Below are 16,280 nucleotides of genomic sequence, written 5' to 3'. Positions count from 1 at the left end.
GTTTTCAAATTCACCGCTGTGTGTTTTTCAACCTCCTATTTGTAAATAAATCACCTCAGGCATCTTTGCTGAGTCAATACCTTCTGGATCGGGTTGTTAATTTCCATTTGTCGCAGTGTCCCCCTAAGGCTTTCGGTCAGCTTGCTTGTGTGTGTGTGTGTGTGTGTGTGTGTGTGTGTGGTTGTGTGTGGTTGTGTGTGGTTGTGTGTGGTTGTGTGTGGTTGTGTGTGGTTGTGTGTGGTTGTGTGTGGTTGTGTGTGGTTGTGTTGCAGTGTATGGGCACAAGTGTGGAGGGAATTGCACAGCCAACACTGCATTGTGTAAACATGTGAATGTGCTCAGCTTTCACTAAGTTGTTGGAGGGTTATCATGTACACTATTCATTCAGAGCAAAAGCCTTCTCCTTTATACATATGGCTCATGTGTGAGGGGAGAGGAGGTGTGTTGAGCTCACCTCTCCAGTTTCTTCATCCTTCTTTAATCAATCAGACTGTACTTATCTAAATCCTGATTGTCTGCAGCTCACAACTTCCTTTGTGTTCATTCTTCCTCTCCCATCCCTCCATACAGCATTTCACACAAGGCCTTTGTTGCTCCATCATTCCATCTTTTCTGGGTCTATATTGTCCAGGTCGATATCAGGCGAGGCCACACAACACATGCACAGTTTTTGGGTGTACAGAGAGAGGTTATCTGAAGTGATAAACAAAAAAAAACAAGGGTTAAACTCAGAGATATCAGCTTTGAAAATACAGTACTAAAACAACAATTGTAGTGTCGGCCTAAAGCATTTCTAATTTAAACATTTCAGCATTAGATTATTTGATGGGGGGGGGGGGGGGGGTTTCTTCAACTTCAGGTTTTATACTTGCACTACAGAACCCTTTACAGAATGGGGGCTCTATATTACACTGAACTTTGAAACACTAATCTCAATCACTCTTCAGCTCTTAACACTAAGACAAGGAGTTTTTACATGTGGTAGCTGGTCTAACTTACAGTAAGACTAGTAAGCTACTTTAAGAGGTTATCCATAATAACATCACACAACCACATTCATTCACAGGGAAATTTTAGAGCTTATGTCTCAGGACTTTGGGTGTTATTAATGAGCCAGGCCAATATATCAGCCGATATTGGCCTATTGCACATAGTTGATTTTTCAATTGTGAAATGTGCCGCTCAGTATGTATCTTGGTCACAATTCTTTAAAAAAACAAACAAATCCAAGGTTTCCGTATCAAGACTGTTTGCTGTATTATGTGTTTATTTTAAATTACTATGCGCCTATAGCGTAATCGGATTTTTTAAACTCCCAAATATCAATATTGGTCTCAATCATCTCATCATCAGGCTTTAATTTCAACAGCACTTTAGTACAACTGTATGTAATTTAACATTGAAATAGTTGTTTCAAACACAGTCTCAACCCTCCGTAACAGCTAAGAAAAGTCAACCTCTGAACCAGTGAGCTGCTCAGGCAATTCACCCGCCATGTTTTCTCAGACATGTTGGTCTGAACAGTCATGAATTATTTAACATGCATCTACATTTCATTTAAAAATGATTCTAGCAAAAGAAAATATTGTTTTGAAAAGCAGCCAAAGACTACAGTATGAGGGTCTCCCAAAAACAAACATGACCACTGCTATAACATGCTTCTTACTGAGCATTTTACTGAGGAAGGCTGGTCTGGAGCTGGGTGGCAGGTGGATGCAAATGAAGTAGACTGGTACACCAGACAGTGCCACAGCAATTCCAACCAGAGAGTTGATGGTGTCGCTGAAGAGGGGAACCACTATGAGGAATACACTGCACAAGCAGTAGACAATCGGGAAGAACAAAGACAGCTAAAGGGAAGGGAGGGAGGGAGGGAGGACAGGCAGAGAAGGATAACAAGGGCAAAATAAGTAAAGTGGAAGTAGAAAAAAAGGAATGGGGTAGCAAAAGGTCAGGGAGAAAAAAAAAAGTAGAAAGATTAAACTTAAAACAATAACATTAACAAACATTAGTTTGAACCATATTCCTTTGATGATTTAATCATGGCTCTAATTGGCCTTAAATTGCTCTGCCAGTTTGCAGCGCAGTCACTTGGTTACTATGGTTACTAAGAGAATCTGATGAACGTAGTGATCAAAATCAAAACATCATCATTAACATCATCATCACTTGGTACGGCCTGCAATGGAGGCACTGTTGATGGGTAAACAAACGTAAATAAAGGTCTAAACGCTTGAAAGAGCTTAGACAGCATGTTATCTATCTGACTGTATCCCTTTGGAGGAAAGACAGCAACTTTGTGTATCTTCTTACTTTTTATGTTTACTATTTATATACAGTAGTTGTCTGTTCAGCTGCAGCATCTAAGTCATAAGAGATGTCATGATGTGACAGCTTTGGCCAAAGGGTGGCCCTGTTTACCCAGCATACATCTCTAACAGGGTGATGGCAAGGGGAAAGTCACATCCTTTTATATTTTTCCAGGTGTCTAGAGCCACTTCAGCCAGACTGCTAAATTTATAGTTAGACATAGGAACAGCTCTTCCCCCACAGGTCATCTCTCTCATGAACAAGGACACTTGTTAGGTAAACATGAGACTTTGTAATGGTACTACGAAGGGAGAGGGGACTATTTACAGTCAGTCCTTTGTCCCAGTCCAGGGACTGTCGGTGAAGATTATAATGAACACTTTGCAAAGAGGCAGACTTGTAGCCTACCTCCAGTATTGTATTTATTATTATTGAATCCCCTTCTTTTTCTTTTATGTTTTAAGTGATATATAGAGGTACTATATAAAGTTCATTGTATGCAAAAGCACACTTGGCCAATAAAACAGGTTATCCCAGTAATTTACCAGGAACTTTGTGTGAAAGAGGCTTTAGTGAACATTTCTGATGGTTAACTTTATTTTTTTGTTGGTCCCCGTCTGACTTTAATTTTATGTGTCTGCATGTTTCATACTACACTGATGCAGGGAAACTCATGGGTGCCTGGAAGGCACAGTCACAAGGATTCTTAAACATGCGCATCAGCACTCGTGCTGCATCAGTTCTTTACCTTTACAGGTCGGTGCATATCAGGAGCTTTGACGCGAAGGTAGATCATGCTGGCTATTGACAGGCCGATGAACAACCAGTAGTTGAAACTGAAGTAGTTGATCAACTGGAAAACATCAGGCACAGACAGGTAGAACAGAGACATGCCACCCTGAAAAGTAAAGATCACAAACACACAAAAACATTGAGTTTGGTAAAAAGCACACACCGGGGATACAGGCATCCAGAGTTGATCAAAACAACCAAATACACAATTTGATTTCAAGACACACAAAAATATGTGATACTAACGTTGAAAAGCAGGGCAGGAATTGGTGTGAAACGCTTTATGTGGATCATGCACAGCACATTAGGCAGGTGGCCTTCTCTGGAACCAACAAAAAACAACCTGCAGGAAAAACAAAATGGTGAAAACACTTCACCATGTTTACTCATAGTGTTGCTGACATCTTAAAATTCAAAACATTACAGGCAGAAATAGGATTTTGTAGAATAGCATATATCTGTGTACAGGTGTGCTTGTATGTATGTAATGACCTGGAGGCAGCGATGATGGAGGAGTTGAGGCCCCCGTAGCAGGAAATGGCCACAGACAGGGGGATCAGCCATCGACCCCAGCCCAGCACCTCATCTGCAAATGTCTGCGGAGACATCCAACAAAGTTTCTTATTGCTCATATGGATTTATTAGTAAGATCATTGGCCCTTAACGTTAAAACGCAGGATAAGAGTGTTCGCAAACAGTATCAACAGTTGATTACTCTGATGTTCCATATTTAAATCTGTAAAACACAACTCAAATCATAGGATTAGTAATAATGTGACTTCTAAGTGCATACTGATTTGCGCCAATAATTAAAAAATATTTTAACTTACTGATCTAAATACGTTAACACCCCCCCACATGTAGGTCAGTGTAGTTCCTAAAAAAAAAAAAAAAAAATACCAACACTGGCCACCTGTAACCTCTGCTTTTAATCTCAACCAGTTTTGAATGAAGGCAACAAATAGGGGAGAGATAACAGCAGGAATTACCTCTGCAACAAAGAGATTTGGCAAAATGTTGTAGTGCTGTACCATTTGGGGTCTTTGGCCGAGAAAAAGCTAAGTGACTGTGAAGTGGATTTTGGTATTTACTTAGTAATTTCATACTTTGACGTGCTATTTGGCTGTCTGCACATGACAGGTGGATACCAGAGAGCCAAAAGTGCACCTCAGCACTGATAGGTCATCATACAATTTAATTAACTAAAAGTTGTGTGCAAATTAGAGTAATACCTCTTCAAACTCAAAGAAGGTGTATATGATTCTTTAGTCAGGATTCTTTTTAAGGATGCATTTTACAGTAACTGAACTTTCAGTGCAGTGCTGAAGTGTTAAGGCTAAGTAGCGCAAGGGGCCCATGGGACGAGGTTTGCAGAAATATTTGTGTCTTTTCAAGAGAGCAAACAGCCTGTGGCCTGTTGGAACATTAGTAAACCATTAGAATGAATACTAAATATGATCAAATACCAGTACAACGCTTCCTCCTCCAATGGACTAATCACATTATTAACTTCCCCATGTTCCTGTGTGGGGCGTTAACCTCTTTAGCTAAATGAGGTTCCTGCCATCATCTAGACTCCTGCAGTCACAGATAACCAAAAGTGAGCACTGAGCCAGACACTAGTGCCAGCCAGACTAAAAGAGATGACAGCAGAAGACAGGAAGTAAAGATCAAAACCTGCTGCCCCAATGAGGCTGAGCAGATGCCGTCAATTTGGATAAGCCTTTGTGATGTAAAGTACTAATAGAGTTTATGGGTAGATATCAGGATGCACACATACTGCTGGATTTGTTTTCTGCTCATATGCAGCTTCTGTAGTGCAGTGTGGGAAAATGCACTAAAGTTACTCACCACAGCAACGGCTTCGCTGCTGAGCACTTTGTCTGCATCCATGACAACATAGTAAGCTACGTTTGTCAAGATGTAGATCACAGTGACAATGGGCATGGAAATAGCGATGGACAAGGGCAGATTCCTGAAAATGAGAAAAGTGGTTTTCATCAACTCAAGGTTCTCAGTTGTGTCTTAAATATTTACTGAAGAGAGCTGAGAAAAATAATTGCTACAACACACATATGTAGTACTAAAAGCTTCAGAAAGAGAATCCACAAATTCTTACAGTTCATCTGTATCTGTGATGCATACCGTTTCTACTGGGTAAAATGAGGGCATGGTGACTTGTGAAAGTACACAAAATACAGAAAATAAGCATCTCTCTACACATACTCTCATGCAACACAAAACATGCTCTCATATACATTAGACAGGTACCTAATTTATATAGTAAGCACATTAACTCCTTTCAGTGGCAGTTTTTAATTGAACAACCCTGTACGTATTGCACAAAATGACACAATGCACTGACATAATGCACAACCCAAATAGCCTACGTATTGCACAACTAACATATTGCACAGCCCTAATAGCCTATGTATTGCACAAATTACACATTTCCACATAAACTATGCAGTACACAATGACATATTGAACAATCCAACAGCCCATGTATTGCACCACTAACATACTGCATAACCCCAATAACCTACTTATTGCACGATGACATAGTGCATGACCCAGCCAGCCTACATGTTAGTGTTGATAAGCTTAATGGATATAGGCTGGATGGTTTTTGACCCCCATAATCTTCATAGCTGTCTGTACCTGACGGCGATCTGTACTGTACTGTCCTGTCAGGTTACCATACCAGGCTGTGATACCGTATTTTAGAATACTCTCTAGTATTGCATGATAGAACAACATACATTTCTGTTTGACTCCATACACTATGTATTCGTAAAAAAATGCATCCTCTGTTGAAGTCTGGAACAGAGTATTCACGTGGTCCTTCTAGCCGAGTGCATTATTGATACGTACACCAAGGTACTTGTAAGAGCTAACCTGAGTAATGGGTAAGTTGTTGATCACTACAGGCCTGGTGTCGCCTATGGCCTTTGGGTCAAACACCATCTCCTCAGTCTTAGTCACATTTAGCACAAGATAGTTGTCGTCGCACCACTGGACAAATTCCTCAATTTCCGTAAGATACGCTGCTGGGCTGTATCATCTGAGAATTTAATAATATAATTGTCAGTGTGGAGCCTAGTGCAGTCGTTAGTATACAGTGTAAAGAGGACTGGAGAGCTGACACAGCCCTGAGGGGCACCAGTGCTGATTGGCCTGGGCTCCGTGAGAGCATTATTCACTCTGACCTGTTGAGTATAGTTTGTTAAAAAATTAAAATACCAATTGAGAATAAAAGAGTTAACATTCATGTGTTTCAGTTTCTGGATGAGCATGTGAGGCTGTAGAGTGTTAAAAATGAAACTAAAATCAACAAACAAAATGTGTGCGTAGGCCTTGGGGTCCTCAGGTGTTAGTGACCATATATGGAATGCTGTTAATAGCATAATCTGTGCCGCACCCCTGCCTATAAGCAAACTGAAAAGGATCTAAAAACACACTAACATCTTGCTTGAGAAATGACACCATTATCCTGGAGGTCAGTGTCACAGGCCTGAAATCATTATTCACCTTTGGGCAAGGTTTTTTAGGTACAGGTGAATTACTTAGTTTAAAGTCAGATTTATGCAATACTATATTTACAGTGGATACAGTTATGTGGTTAGTAAGTAAAAGCAATGCCATCAGGAATGAAAATCAATAACACTTGTTGTAAAATCTTTCTGAAATACAAGACCTCATACCTCTCTGGGTTTTTGATCTCCTCCGTGATGAAGTTGAGTGTGTCCCAGCCCGAGTATGAATAGAGTGCTGAATAGAGGGCCAAGGCCATGTTACCAGGGTCCAGTTTGGAGCCTTTGAATGAGTCCTCAAAGTTCTGGTCAAAGCCTACACCAACACAGGGTTGTTACATGAGAAGTGTTAACATTTTTTTGCTTTCATCATCCAAGGCTAAATATTTCCTGAATATTTAATCCAGCTGATGCCTTCATTATTTTTTATAAATACACAGAGAACTAGTGTGCCCGGCCTTCTATATACACAAGCCTGAAGCAGTTTAGTAATAGATAAGAAAACATTCATAGCAATCTTGTGGTTCATCCCTTAAATTTTCAGTAAAGTCAGAGCAGTGGTGTTGGAATAATACAAAGTTTCTAGGACATCCTACCTTGTCCCAGCTTAACCAGGCCAGTAATGATGATGACAATGAGAGCTAGGACCTTGGCTACAGTGGAGATGACCTGAAGAATAGCACCCCATTTCACCTTCATACAGTTCACACAAGTCAGCAGACCTGATAGAAACAGTAAGAAAACAGCAGTTAACATGGTGGACACAAGCAGTGGGGAGTAGATAAAGCACAGATTCAAATTTAAAGTCAAGAACTTCTGAAGAAAATGTGTCTTGCTTTATTTAATGTCTGTAATTCTAATTCATTTTCTATAATAAAAGTCAATGAAAAGAGGACTGAGATATACAATCATATACTGAATATTTGTTATTAAGTGGGATAAGGGCATGAGTAAATTCATTTATCAACTTCAAAATTCTGTTTTGCACTGTTTATATGTGGTAAAGCACAAACTCTATAGATCAAAGGGGATTTCCATTACTGAGTTTGAGGCCCTTCCCTGTCACACAGCTCAGACTTGGCTATAGATCTAAACTATAGATCACAAACAAAACCAACAGGTTTTACAGCAGGTTAAAAAGCTGTATTTACATTGCAGTTATTCTTCTTAAATGCTCTTTATCTGAAAGCATCACAAAGCTTTAGGATAGCCATTCACTAAGCACAGTAGGATTAAGAAGAAATCAAGTGTAGCTGCACAGAAATCCCTCTAATGGTTATGGAAACAAAGACTAAATTAAGCAGCCATGTTTGGAAAAGCACCCAAGGCTAACCACATAGAAGTGCGTTATATAATTAAATGCAGCATGCATGGTTTAACAACTACGGAGCATTTTAACACAGCGTTTCCTTATAAACATGTGGCTGTTCCCTGTCAACTATTGTGAGAAACTCTTCCTCAAACATTCAACAGTTTGCAATTGACTTAACAGGATTCACATAGAAGGTGAACATGAACTTACAGCAGCTAGTTACCTCAAATTAAATAAAAATGTCACTGTAAACACAACAGTACACAAGCAGGGTGCAAAAGAAAAGGCAATTTAGCAACCCATGCCGAAAACAGGTCCAACACCTGAACATACTGTGATTGATTTTATTTAGACCTGTGGTTTTCATGACTTCTTTAAGCACCGACTGAACAGTGCAATTACACAGTTGTATTGCATGATGCACATTAGACGACCAGTATTTTGTTCATGCTAGGGACACACACATGCCTTACATATGATGGCAGCAGCGATGAGGCGGACGGCGACATAGGGCGCTGGACAGCTGGGGTAGAAGGGCTTAACCAGGTAGTTGGAGAAGGTCAGAGCTATCACTGCCTGACAAGCAGGCTCAACGATCAACAACGACGTCCACAATCTACAGAAGTGATAAGTCTTAATTATAAGACATTAATCTCTCTCTCTCTCTCTCTCTCTCTCTCTCTCTCTCTCTCTCTCTCTCTCTCTCTCTCTCTCTCTCTCTCTCTCTCTCTCTCTCTCTCTCTCTCTCTCTCTCTCTCTCTCTCTCTCTCTCTCTCTCTCTCTCTCTCTCTCTCTCTCTCACTCTCACACACACACACACACAAAGTGTTTGGTAGACTTGAAAGAACATGTGGTATGCGTTAAAAATAAAAAAAGAGTAAAAGAATTATATACCGAATAAAAGCCAAGAAACCTCCAAAAGCCTCCAGGATGTAGGCATAGGAAGCACCAGATTTACGGATGGTAGTACCCAGCTCAGCATAGCACAGCGCTCCAAACACTGAAAATATCCCTCCAATGGCCCACACTACCAGGGACAGGCCAAACGAGCCTGTGTACTTAAGAACCCCCTGCAGGACAAGAAATGAGGAGAGACTATAGAGCACAGAACTAATTTCAAAGGAACCTAGTTTCAGTTTGTTTAGGGTGCTGTGAAAGCTGTCAATTGAACTCTGGTGCAGACCAAACAAGACTAAGAAATAAACCCTTAACATTACTCAATAAAAACTCATTTCAGATTTAATGTTTGAATAATACAATGCATTTTACGATCAAAGAGCAAGAAACTATTTTCATTTTGTTGATATAAAAATAAACTTTAAGTTTTAGTTAAATCAGGGCAAATAAAATCGGGCTAACAGAGCAGAGACTCTTACCTTAGGTGAGACGAAGATACCGGAGCCTATCATATTTCCCACGATGAGACAGACCCCATGGAGGAGGGAAATCTCCTGCTTCAGCCGCACACCGCTGCCCTGAGACCCTGAGTCTACCTCAGCAACCATTTCGAGGGATTTACAGTCTTCAGCCTCAACTCAGTGGAAGTAACAAATAAGCGATGAGGAGTGATAAAGAGGACGGACTGATTCCTGGCAGAACCAGGTCAGAGGCAATGAGACAAGGAAGAGAAAGAAGAGAGCAATACAATATTGGACAAAATGAAGAAATGAATGTGGACTGGGAGAAGAGAAAGGGAGGTGGGAGTGTAACTGGAAGGCTGAGACTATGCCCGTTTTAAACCACCATTGTTGAATCTGAGGAGTAATTTTTCACTGGGATAATCTGTAAGAAAAAAAAAACAAAAAAAAACAGTGTCACAGAAGTGCTTTACACATCTCAGTTTTGCCGAGAGGAAACGGAGACAGAGTAAGTGATCCTGAGTGTGTCATAGGTACCCCTATATTGCCTAATGGACACTTAGGGGCAAATGGGGTCACTGTAAATGAGTAAATGGGAAATGAATGAGAGGATGGATTAAATGAATGCCTTTTTAGATTTATAGAGGTGCTTTGCATATATAAAAAACAGTAAGTAAGGGACAAGGCAGCTACAGAAACCACAAAAAAAGAGTGTTATAAGTAACCAATAAAATGCAATGCGAAACGATCAAGGGTGGTTTTACATTATTAAACAATTGAAACAAATTTGAAAAAACTTGATGTCAAGCCAAACCAAATGTGATGGTTACAGTTCATGAAGAGCATCATTCCAAAGATGGCGCTGCCCAGAAAAACAGAGTCTATCACAACTTAAAAATGACTAACTAAACTTGTCTTTGTGAAAGCAACTGTACAAATAAGGTAAAGACATATTGGAACTTGAGGAAGAAAACTTGATAGTTTACACTACAACTGTGTAACTAAATATATGTGCATTACTGCTATAGGGCACAGCATCCATTTTACCATATTCTTAACCATATAAAACCATTTTTAAATCACTTTATCACTTCTGTAAGCCTGTAAAGAACTTGTGGTGATACCACAGGTCCATTGGCAGAGATAGTTGTTTTCATGGGTTTGATAACTCCAAGGTGGTCATGCAAGTTTGTCTTTCCAAAAACAGACAGCAGAATTTAAACCTGGTGTTATCATGTGATCTGCACCTTGATACATTATCTGAATAATGACATTTGTTTACATTCCTTTGTATTTGTATAGACCTTTTAAATGGAATTCCATTGCTAGGCAACAGCCTTGCCCTTTGTCAACTTCCTGTCAGTTGATGCCATTCACATACACTGCAACAGGAAATCAACTTGGGTCCATTTAGAATATTTACCGTATGTTTACATCTGTGAAAAGGTCTTATAGACTAACCCTGGTATTAATAAGCATTCTCCGACTTGCCAACACATTCCAGGTCTAGGACAGCAATTCTGTTGTATGGACTGTACTTATTTTTTCCTTTGCCAACGATTGGGTTGTCTGTAGCTCTGGAAGAGGAAGAGTTAGGTTTCAACTTGCCAAACAGGTTGTTTCCTAAAGGTAAATGTGATTTGAAGTATCACTTGACTGTTGTACGCCGTACAAAGCAGTATTTCAGAGGAATAAAACGATCTTTTCAGATTGTTGCACGGCAGTGATGTTCATATTATACCTTAAAGAATGTGGCCAAACCACAGACTGAATGAAATCAGAACTAATGCTAGCAAAGCAGTCTTAGTTAGTGTCCTGATTTAGGATCCTAGTGGCCTGAGGGTAGAAGCTCCTCCCGAGCCTCTCAGTGCTGGTCTGGTATATCTGGTATAACAGAGGGAAAAGGCTGTTACCCGGGTGGTTGGATCTTCAATGACTACCCTAGCCCTTGTCTTAGTATACATTTAAATAGTTGCTAAATTGACTGTGTTTGGAGAGCATGCTCCGGTGTATTAAATCCAGTGCTTCTAATTCACTAGTAAACTGTCTGAACAGTCACAGAAAGTGTTGGTGCACACTGGAACCCCTTTCTGCTTTCCAAACAAATACATTATTTCTGATGGCAAAGTTCACTCTGTGCTCCATTTTTATCGAGTAGTATAACTACTAAGTAGTAACAAACCACTGGATATTAATCAACTGACCAAAAACTGACTCTAACTTACTAACTTCAGTCATTCACTTAGTAAAAAGACCTAGTTGTGGATTCACAGCTGTTTGATTGATTGCTTTCCCGTTTCATGTTTGCTAACACTAGCAAAAAACACAGTAATAGGTCTGTGAGGGACAAGCGCCATGTGTCCCATTAATGGACCAATGAAAGTAGGCTATCATCTGGTCTGCATGCTTGAGCAAACATGGTGCTGCAACTAGGTGCCCCTGTTCATAAACTCAAAGACATCTCTGTGGATGAAATGATTATATTCATAATTTACAACTACAGTTGCTGTTTATTTACCCCCTGTTCATTAGGAAAACACAGGATAACCATCACTATGTTATTAAACGTTGCTGTTAACGCAACAGCTTATTGGATATGGGAGGAAGCAGTTATCTTTATAGGCCTATATAACGTTAGACAAGTTTTAAAACTTAACTACGGTGAGAGCGCAGACAGGATGGGGATGTGAAATGTGGACACGGACAATTGTGTTTCAAGGTTTACTGCACGCGTGTGACTAGAAATGTTAACTTAAGCACCCACTCCTGTCATTCCACTCAACACACCAACATTAACGTTACTTCTTGCTGTTAGTGATTAGCGCCGGATGGATGATTGCTAGCCTTGTTAGCACTGGCCCGACACCTGATCAAGAAGAGAGTAAGGAATCAATTAAAACGTGTTTCACTACGTTAATTCACTAGCTAACACTGGTAACGTTACCCATCTAAACCGTTTAAATTCGCTGTGCTGCAATGTGATATAAAGCTAACAAAGCTAGCTGAGCAATTGATAACGTTATAACATACTTGATGCTGTTGATGCTAACGTAGTCTGTGATATAACTTTAGCTATATGGAAACGCTTCGCCTTCGAGCCATTTACTAGCTCCGGACAGAATTTAAAGAGATTATGAATGTACCTCAAAATAAAATATCATAGGAACTAGTTACCCTTGTGGTGCCGTCTTTTTCCCCAATGGAGCAGCAACCCATGTGCCGTGTTTCAGATTCGATAGACCAATGTTAGCTGGTTACTTAGTCCACAGGCAGTGAACAAACATCTCCAGCAGCTAACTCCTCCTCATCATCATCATCATCATTACCGCCAAAGGATGGTTGGCCCCGCCCCCTGACAGAAAGATGACAGCGATTGTGACGTTTCTTCCATCCCTCAGCAGAAACGCTCACGTACTGCGCTGCTGCGCAAACATTAATACCTTGACTGTATACAGGACCGTAGCCAGGATTTTGAAATTAGCGAGGTCCAGATCATGTTTTGTTTTAATGGAGCTTATCTACTGCAGAGTAAAATGAATACCGAAATGATATATGTCTATAAAAATGACACCTACAAACACAACCCAAGCTACACACTACACACAAACTTATTATCTATAATTAAAAAGCCTACATACACAGGGACATGTGGGCAAAAATACTTTTATTAAAGCTGCACAGTTTGTCACAATCAGTGGAAAAGAACTATGCATTACACAAGTAGCTATAATTAAGTACAGTTTTGAGGTAGGCCTAGGCTACTTGTACTTTACTTCAGTATTTCCATTTTTTGCTACTGTAGCCTACTTCTACTCCACTGCATATCAGAGGGAATTGTAATATTGTAGGCCTACTTTTTACTGCAGTACATTTATTTGGCATATATAGTTTCTTTTTACATAAAACAAGATGTATTATATGATTGAATTCATTTCAAGCATAGCATGTGTGTATCATTAATGATATATGATGCTATGGATTATTACCAGCGGCTCAGCGCATATGTGTAGTCACACAGGCGTGCCACTCTGAGTTTTTTATCTATAGCTGATCTACTTATTCTATATATTTAAATCTCTCAATAAAACACACTATTTTAGATTAGCATCAATTTAAGTTGTTTTAATCCTGTGTTTATACTGCATTTGTTGTTTTATTTTCATGTTCAACTGCACTTAATTTTAATCTTGTTAATATTTTTGCGGCCTGGTTCTTGGTTGTCTTTTGTAAAGCAATTTATGTTTTTGAAAGCCTCAAATTTTTTTCTCTTCTTGTACCCCAACTTGAATTGTTTTATCTGCATGTTCTTTGAATGTGTATAGCATATCTATAGCATTATTAGCCTACAAACCACAACTAAAAACCTCTGTTCTGGTTAATCAATGATCATTCACAAGGTCATCTTAAATTTGTGTATCGTTTTAAATAAACAGTAGCCTACGATGTGCTATGTTATCTATGCAAACACATGCCTTTTGATAAGGAACATGCCGTTGGAGTTATGAACTGTGGTCGTACTTTGTGTTCCCTATATCATGCATAGATTCAGTTGTCAATAAAACTAGCACAAACATGCTGATACCTGCAAACACCTATGAATTAAAGTTTCTAAATGTCTGTCTGAATGAAGCTTGGTTTTGGTATACAATGAATGATTATATACTGGAGGGTATGTGTTGTAAGATTCTCTTAAACCATGCATTCCTCCAGCTAATAGCCTAACTTGAGATTTGCTGCCACCTAGTGATTGTTTTAATGATTCCATCCACTTATTTGGTATGTTATGGCTTGACCGTGAGTATTTTCTGCAGTTACAAAAGGTGATGATTGGTATGATTTTATTTTTTTTTTGCCTGTTTGCATGAATTAGGATTTAGGCCGTGGATGAAAACTGTAATTCAGCTTCAGCCTGATTCTCCTAGAAAGGCATCACTTTGCATGTTTAGGCTTGCAAGGCCCTAAATCGAAATTTTATGAAAATGTTAAAAAAGAAGAAGAAAGTATGCTAAATCTAAATAAGTTTGTCAGTAATTATTCCTCTTTCGGTACCATGGACAGAGACTGTGAGTGCTCTGTAGGCTACGTCCTGCTCATTACCACAGAAACAAAGAGGGAAACACCCACTGTTGAGGGCCTGAACTCTCCATTACAAGAGGACCTTGGATTTGTAGACCTTTGGTTAGGAGAGGCGCGTCAAGGGAGTATGGTAGCTAATATGCTCTAGGAGGCACATAAACGCTCATTACTGACTCAGTGTCAAGCCAATCAGATTTTATGTTGAGACTTCCTGTACGTAATTTCACAATCAAGGCTTTCAAAATGTGGCGCATCATGTTGGGTGTGTTGTGGGGAATTACACAATTTACAGCTTTATCATATTAGGTAAATAATGTTACAAAGTGCTTTACAGTAATAATAAAACAATAGGGATGCAGGAGATTTAGTTTATCACACAGGCCTATGACATTAAAGGGATACTTCACCGATTTAGCATTAAGCTTTGTATCAGTAGAAACACAGTAGTATTTTCGGTGATACCCTCCCTCATGTCCCCCTGAGACTAGAGATCTCTGTATTGTGGGTCTGGAAAAAAATCTTCCAATGACGGAAAATGACGATTTTTGCGTCATCGGAAGATTTTTTGCCCAGAGGCAATGAACTACCATAGACAGTATATAAGAAGTGAACTACAGCCAGTAGCAGGAGCTACTTCCGCATGTTTTCAACCCGCCCACAAGGGGTTGGACTGTCGTTTTTACTTGAAGGTTGCCGAAGCAAAACGAGTGTCAGCCATCTCGAAGCTTCGCTAACAGGGAGCTCTTTCTTTTCAGCAGAAATGTTTTACAACAATTATGTGCATTCAAACTACCGCACATGTGTACCACCAGGATACATTGGTACAGATCGGAGAATATGCAGGACACTTTATTACAGACGGAATACACACTACGCTAGCTTTGCCTGCTACGGAGACCAGCACCTCAGCCTGCGGTGTCGCCCGATGCCAATAGCGGTTGCAGAAGTGTGGAAAGCAGCTAGGTGGAAAGCTAACGCTAGCCGGCCACCTGTTCCATCAATCCTGCTTGCAAGTGTCCGCTCATTAGACAAAAAACTGGACTACATCCAACTTCAACGAAACTCTCAACGCAAGTTCAGAGACTGCTGTGTTTTTGTTGTTGTGGAAACATTGCTGAACAACATCCAGCTACCAGGCCTGCTGCTCTGTCGCCGGGTAAGACTAGTGGAGGTGGGCTGTGTTAACACGGACTGGTGCAGAAATGGGGGTGCTTGTATCCAACTAACTGCTAACTGCTGGTGGAGTTTGTGACTGTTAAATGCCGACCATTCTACATTCCACGCAAATGTATGGCTGTGTTTATATTCTGTGTTTACAGCCCACCAAGTGCTAATGCTAGTATGCTTAGCTGAAATTTATTTATTATTAATTTTGTGTGCACTAAATGTAGCCTGTTTCGTATGTCGTTTTTATATATTTTAAATGTGTAACACCACTTGAGCCACGGTGAAACGTTGTTTCGTGTATATGGTTGAAATGACAATAAAACACACTTGAGTTGAGTTGACCGTCTCACTGTCTGTCTGTCTGTAAACGGTAGGCGTGGCTTGGGAGTGGACTCTAAAGCAGCGAAGCAAGTGCATTCTGGGATTTGGTGTCTTTCATCCACATGAGCCAAAAACACATTTTCTGGCTTTTCTCGGCCTAGAAGCTACCAATTTCTAAAACATTTTCACATTTCTACTACATAAGTGACCCAATTTAAAGATATATTCATCTTTCCAATGGTGAAATATCCCTTTAAATATATCAAATCCTCACAATTGAGAAGCTGGACCAAAGGATTTTTTTTTAATTAAGCTACTAAAACAAATTAGTATTAATTAATATTATCGTTGCAGCTCAACGGTATATTAGAGTAGGCAATAATCGTATTATCGAAATGAAACCGTCAATAC

The 16,280-nt window shown here is 39.8% G+C and overlaps 1 protein-coding gene across 3 annotated transcripts; it reads right to left on the bottom strand.

Annotated features, from left to right (window-relative positions):
• Positions 1-361: 361 nt before the first annotated feature.
• On the bottom strand, positions 362-12,702 carry si:dkeyp-120h9.1 (uncharacterized protein LOC566469 homolog). 3 transcript variants are annotated; one of them, XM_035993190.1, is made up of 13 exons: positions 12,480-12,702; positions 9,615-9,729; positions 9,324-9,581; positions 8,842-9,017; positions 8,421-8,563; positions 7,232-7,357; positions 6,807-6,951; positions 4,954-5,077; positions 3,595-3,698; positions 3,349-3,445; positions 3,059-3,208; positions 1,667-1,850; positions 362-693 (listed from the first exon to the last, which is right to left on the bottom strand). In XM_035993190.1, the coding sequence occupies exons 3-13, from the start codon at positions 9,450-9,452 to the stop codon at positions 599-601; spliced, it is 1,473 nt and encodes a 490-aa protein (XP_035849083.1). In that variant the 5' UTR covers positions 9,453-9,581; positions 9,615-9,729; positions 12,480-12,702; the 3' UTR covers positions 362-598. The 3 variants fall into 3 exon arrangements, with proteins under 3 accessions (XP_035849083.1, XP_031152131.1, XP_031152130.1); XM_031296271.2 differs by having other exon boundaries at positions 9,324-9,536; positions 9,677-9,729; XM_031296270.2 differs by having other exon boundaries at positions 9,324-9,729.
• Between the last annotated feature and the right edge of the window lie 3,578 nt (positions 12,703-16,280).

This window comes from Sander lucioperca, chromosome 16 (assembly GCF_008315115.2).
Source record: "Sander lucioperca isolate FBNREF2018 chromosome 16, SLUC_FBN_1.2, whole genome shotgun sequence".
Classification (NCBI taxonomy): domain Eukaryota; kingdom Metazoa; phylum Chordata; class Actinopteri; order Perciformes; family Percidae; genus Sander; species Sander lucioperca.
This window is presented reverse-complemented; position numbering and strand designations above follow the sequence as displayed.